Genomic DNA, 4,589 nt, shown 5'->3' on the forward strand with positions numbered 1-4,589 from the left:
CAATAAAATAAATTTAAACTTACTTTTATTACTAATTACTAATTACAAGTGATTTTAAACATTAAATAATATACTAAAAGCTGAAGTACACCATTTAAAATGTTAAAAATATTTATATCATAAACAAATGACGGTGTTAATCTCATCACTAGTGATATACAATGATAAATTTTAATTAATATTAAAAAATCTAATTTTGAATACATTAGATTATTGGAGTTTTAGAGTCCAAAATACAAATATACTTAATAAAAAAGATTATAATTAGAGTCTAAAATATAAATATACCAGATATAAATAATTTATTTAAAAATATAATATTCGACTAAGTTTCAACTAAATATTGTGTATGTACTATTGTTCATAATTTGCTTGTAATATGATTTTTATCAAACTATAAATCCATCGATAAAACAAATTAATACTTGTTATGATGCTATGTTCCAAATCAAGTAAATATCCGAATGTAAATCCGAATTCGAATTATTCGTTTTGTATTCGTATCCGATAGTATTCATATTCGTATCCGTATTCGGATTAAAGTATGGTAAATAGTGACATTTAAATCCGTTTCTATGTATCCGATCCGAATCCATCCCTATCCTCACCAGCTTGAAATGCTTTTGCCATTCCTCTGGTAGCCATTCAATTTCAAATCAGCGGAAGTTGTGGAAATCAGCGCTGCGGACAGGCCGAAGCCCAGCCCAACCCGCAACTGTCTGAGCCTGCGGGCTGCGGCACTAGCCTGCCCACCACCCGAGACAGCCCAGCGTGGTGCACGCCAACATGGACCTGTCCCGACCCGCACGCGCCCTGCCGGCTGCTGCTCTCACGTGCACCGCCGTCCGTCCGTACGCGCGCGGAGAGGGAGAGGAGCGAGGAGGGGCCCATCTCACGTGTCACGCCCGCCGGTCTGCCTCTAACGAGATGCGCGCCTCCTCTACCGTCGCACCACGATCCAACGGCTGGCGCTCCACGCCGTGTCTCACGCCCTTCGACCGTCGCTCGCCACGCGGCGGAAAACACCGTCCGATGTGGATCTGGTGGCGGTAGTTGCGGTATAGATGGAGGCGAGAAAAAGTTAAAAGGGTGTGTGGATTACTTGACGCGAGAGTGCGAGACGGTTAACCCCGCCCGAGCCCCTCCTTATTTCATTCGCTCCTAGCGACGCCACCGCTAGCTCGCCTCTCCAACCAAACGCAAAGCAAAGAACAGAACCCAATTCCATCGTTCCCCACTCGGGCTCCCGGTCTCCTCCACCCTCCTCCCTCGCCTCGCGGCCTTCCGGCATTTGCTCCAGCTCGGAACTGAGCCGCGCGACACGAGGCTGACGGAGGGAATGGAGTCGGACGCGTCCACCTCCCCGCGGCGGCGCAGCACGAGCTGTTACAGCGACAGCGGCGATTCCTCCTGCTCCGAGCCCTTCAGCGAGTGCGGCAGCGACGACCTCTCCTTCACGCCCGCCGCCGCCGCGGGCATCCACCGCCTGCTGCTCTCCTGCGCGGCCGAGGCGTCGGAGGACGCAATCTCCTCGCTCGTGGCCGAGCTGGAATGCCCGTCGCAGTCGCTGGACTCGCTCCGCCGCGCGGCGATGGAGCTCCGGCTGCTGGCCAAGCACAACCCGGACAACCGGGTCCGCATCGCCGCGGCGGGCGGCGTCCGCCCGCTCGTCAGGCTGCTGTCGCACGCGGACCCGCTGCTGCAGGAGCACGGCGTCACGGCGCTGCTCAACCTCTCCATCTGCGACGAGAACAAGGCGACCATCGTCGAGGCGGGCGCGATACGGCCGCTGGTGCACGCGCTCAAGTCCGCGGCGTCGCCCGCGGCGCGGGAGAACGCCGCGTGCGCGCTGCTCCGGCTGTCCCAGCTCGACGGCGCCTCCGCGGCCGCCATCGGCCGCGCTGGCGCCATCCCGCTGCTGGTCTCCCTGCTCGAGACCGGGGGCGCGCGGGGCAAGAAGGACGCCGCCACGGCGCTGTACGCGCTCTGCAGCGGCGCGCGCGAGAACCGGCAGCGCGCCGTGGAGACCGGCGCCGTGCGGCCCCTGCTGGACCTCATGGCCGACCCGGAGTCCGGCATGGTGGACAAAGCCGCGTACGTCCTCCACTCCCTGGTGAGCTCCGGCGAGGGCCGCGCCGCCGCCGTCGAGGAAGGCGGCATCCCCGTCCTGGTCGAGATGGTGGAGGTCGGCACCTCGCGCCAGAAGGAGATCGCCACCCTCTCCCTCCTGCAGATCTGCGAGGACAACGCCGTCTACCGCACCATGGTCGCCCGCGAGGGCGCCATCCCGCCCCTCGTCGCCCTCTCCCAGTCCTCCTCCGCCCGCCCCAAGCTCAAAACCAAGGTACACACACACCACGTCGCAGTCCCCGCATTCGACAAAAAACGTCCAGTCAATTCGCGCATCTCAGGTTAACCCAATACGATTCGCCAACTGATGCGTTTCCGTTTCCGATTGCGCAGGCGGAGTCGCTGATCGAGATGCTGCGGCAGCCGCGGAGCCCGAGCCTCCGCACGCGGCCAGCGGCAGTCGTTGCGGCGGAATGACCCCGCCCCCCTGGTGGTGCGTGCCAAGAATCCTTCTCTTCTTCGTCGAGACGAGCCTGCGCGGGTCGACCGGCCAGCCGGCGTGAGCGTGTAAATACTAGCAAGCATCGTGTTTGCGTCCGCGAGCGAGTGTACAGTTTTCTCAAGCGAGATGTCCGGAGGATCGAAGACCAATCTACTCGATGTAATTTCTTCCTCCCGAACCTTCCTTCTGTTCCCTTTCCACTTTCCACCCAATCTGTTTGCTTGCTCGCCGCCGGCCGCGGCGTGGCAAAGGTGTGTGCAGCGAAACCGCGAAAAAAAAGGTTCGGATTAGCGTGTGGGCCGCGTGGGTTGTGCACTTGTGCTGTGCTTCTGCTTGTCGCAGCAGTGTGTACGTGTGTGCTACGGCAGTAAATCAAGTCGGTTTTCGAATCCTGTGGTGGATACGAGAAATTCCAAAGCCTATGTTCTAGTCTCGCGTTGGTTCGGGGCCTTTTGGCGAACCTGCAATCGGGATTGGACGATCCCGCCGTTCCGTTCAGATTTCTAACTTCCCTCCGACGTTTTCACGCGTGGTTTCACCAGCGACGGCGAGTGGTGGTTGCTGTTGCGATAATTACCCACCACAGCAGTCCACCACCGCCGTCCCAGCTCGGCCGCCCGGGTCCGTCCCTGCCCTGCTCCGTGGCACGAACGACGACGGGCGCTTTGCCCGTCGAGCCATTCGTTGGCCGTGACTTGGTAAATCGGCAACCTTTACCGGTTCAACCGATCGCGATAGCTCGAGCTATTATAGTGCCATCTTTGTCGCTGCCCGCTTCTGCACCACTCGGCTGTCGCTTCTCTCCCCTTCTTGTGGTCTGGATTCTGGAAGACCGAAGGATGGGGCCGGTGCTCCTGTCCAGGCGGTAAAGCCGACACGTTCTTGCCTGGCCCGGTGGCAGGCCGATGATTCGCTCGCTCGGACTCGGAAAGACAGCTGAAAACGACGGTGATCGCTCTCTGCTCTGGGCTCTGGCAGATGAATCTAGGCTATCTAGCTGGTTGTGGCGCCGTGGTAGCTCCCGGCTCCCGGATATCTTTCCGAGTCGAGTCGTGGAGCGCATGACGCATGGCGCCCGTTCCTTTCGCCCCCACTTCTCGCGTCGACGCTTTTTGTCGCCGTTTGGTATGGGCACTGATATCTTCGGAGATCTGAAATCACAAGCACGTCAACCGCCTGGCCTTGGGAAGTTGACGCCGTTACCCCTCGGCTGCCAGAATGTATCTCTTGTCGTTCTCGGCACGGCGGGGGACTCTACTCGTTTGGGAAAGACGAAACACTGGGTTAAACATGCCGTAAACATCCAACTAGTTCATGCATAATTGCAGTCACAATCTCTCTCTCTCTCTCCCAGTTTTGCCCTGCCCAGTGCACACTCACAGAGTCACAGTCCGATGTGTGTCTAGAGGCTGCACTGGTGTACCAAGTACGAGGCATTGTCACTACCGGTACATTGAACTCAATTACCCAATCGTCAGGGCTCTTTCGAGACTGGTTAATTTTACTCGTGCGCCTTTTGACAGTCCCCGGGGTCCGGGCCAGGTGCGCACTCGTTCTCTTGTTGGAAAACTCCTCGGGAATCCTTGCGCTCCAGTCATGCTCATGCCACTGAACGCGTTCCGCAGTGATGTCCTTGTGTACAGTCACCCGCGCATCGGCATGACGTGACAGGTTCATGCATAATTTGCAGTTAATTTTGTTACAAAATATTACATATGTAATCAATCCAAGGGGTGCGACAGTTTTGCCCAAAGGACACACCTCTTAGGATACACCCCTTCACTTGTATATAAATTGTTCTGTCACTGCAATAAAGAACAACAGTTCTGTCATTTGTATTCTCTCTGTCTCTCTCCACTGAGTTACAACACGTTATCAGCACTGCTCCGAGATAAGAGAAGAAAATTTCTGCTGAAGTTCCTTGGTCGTACGAACAAGAAGACCAAGCCGAACACTACCATTAACAGGCGGTTGCAAAAGTTAATGCATCAAGACGTTGATCAAGGGCAGATCCTGC

The 4,589-nt window shown here is 55.9% G+C and overlaps 1 protein-coding gene across 1 annotated transcript; it reads left to right on the plus strand.

Moving 5' to 3' along the window:
• The first annotated feature begins 1,187 nt into the window (after positions 1–1,187).
• LOC100382031 (uncharacterized) lies at positions 1,188–2,979 on the plus strand. The gene is made up of 2 exons (NM_001368194.1): positions 1,188–2,344; positions 2,464–2,979. Exons 1-2 carry the CDS (start codon positions 1,340–1,342, stop codon positions 2,545–2,547), a joined length of 1,089 nt encoding a protein of 362 aa, NP_001355123.1. The 5' UTR covers positions 1,188–1,339; the 3' UTR covers positions 2,548–2,979.
• The last annotated feature ends 1,610 nt before the right edge of the window (positions 2,980–4,589 follow it).

The sequence above is a fragment of the Zea mays genome, chromosome 7 (genome assembly GCF_902167145.1).
Source record: "Zea mays cultivar B73 chromosome 7, Zm-B73-REFERENCE-NAM-5.0, whole genome shotgun sequence".
Classification (NCBI taxonomy): Eukaryota; Viridiplantae; Streptophyta; class Magnoliopsida; order Poales; family Poaceae; genus Zea; species Zea mays.

Coding starts and splice junctions, on each gene's coding strand:
- LOC100382031 (NM_001368194.1), top strand. CDS start 1,340: ATGGAGTCGGACGCGTCCACCTCCCCGCGGCGGCGCAGCACGAGCTGT. Junction 2,345..2,463: donor GCCCCAAGCTCAAAACCAAG/GTACACACACAC, acceptor CCGATTGCGCAG/GCGGAGTCGCTGATCGAGAT.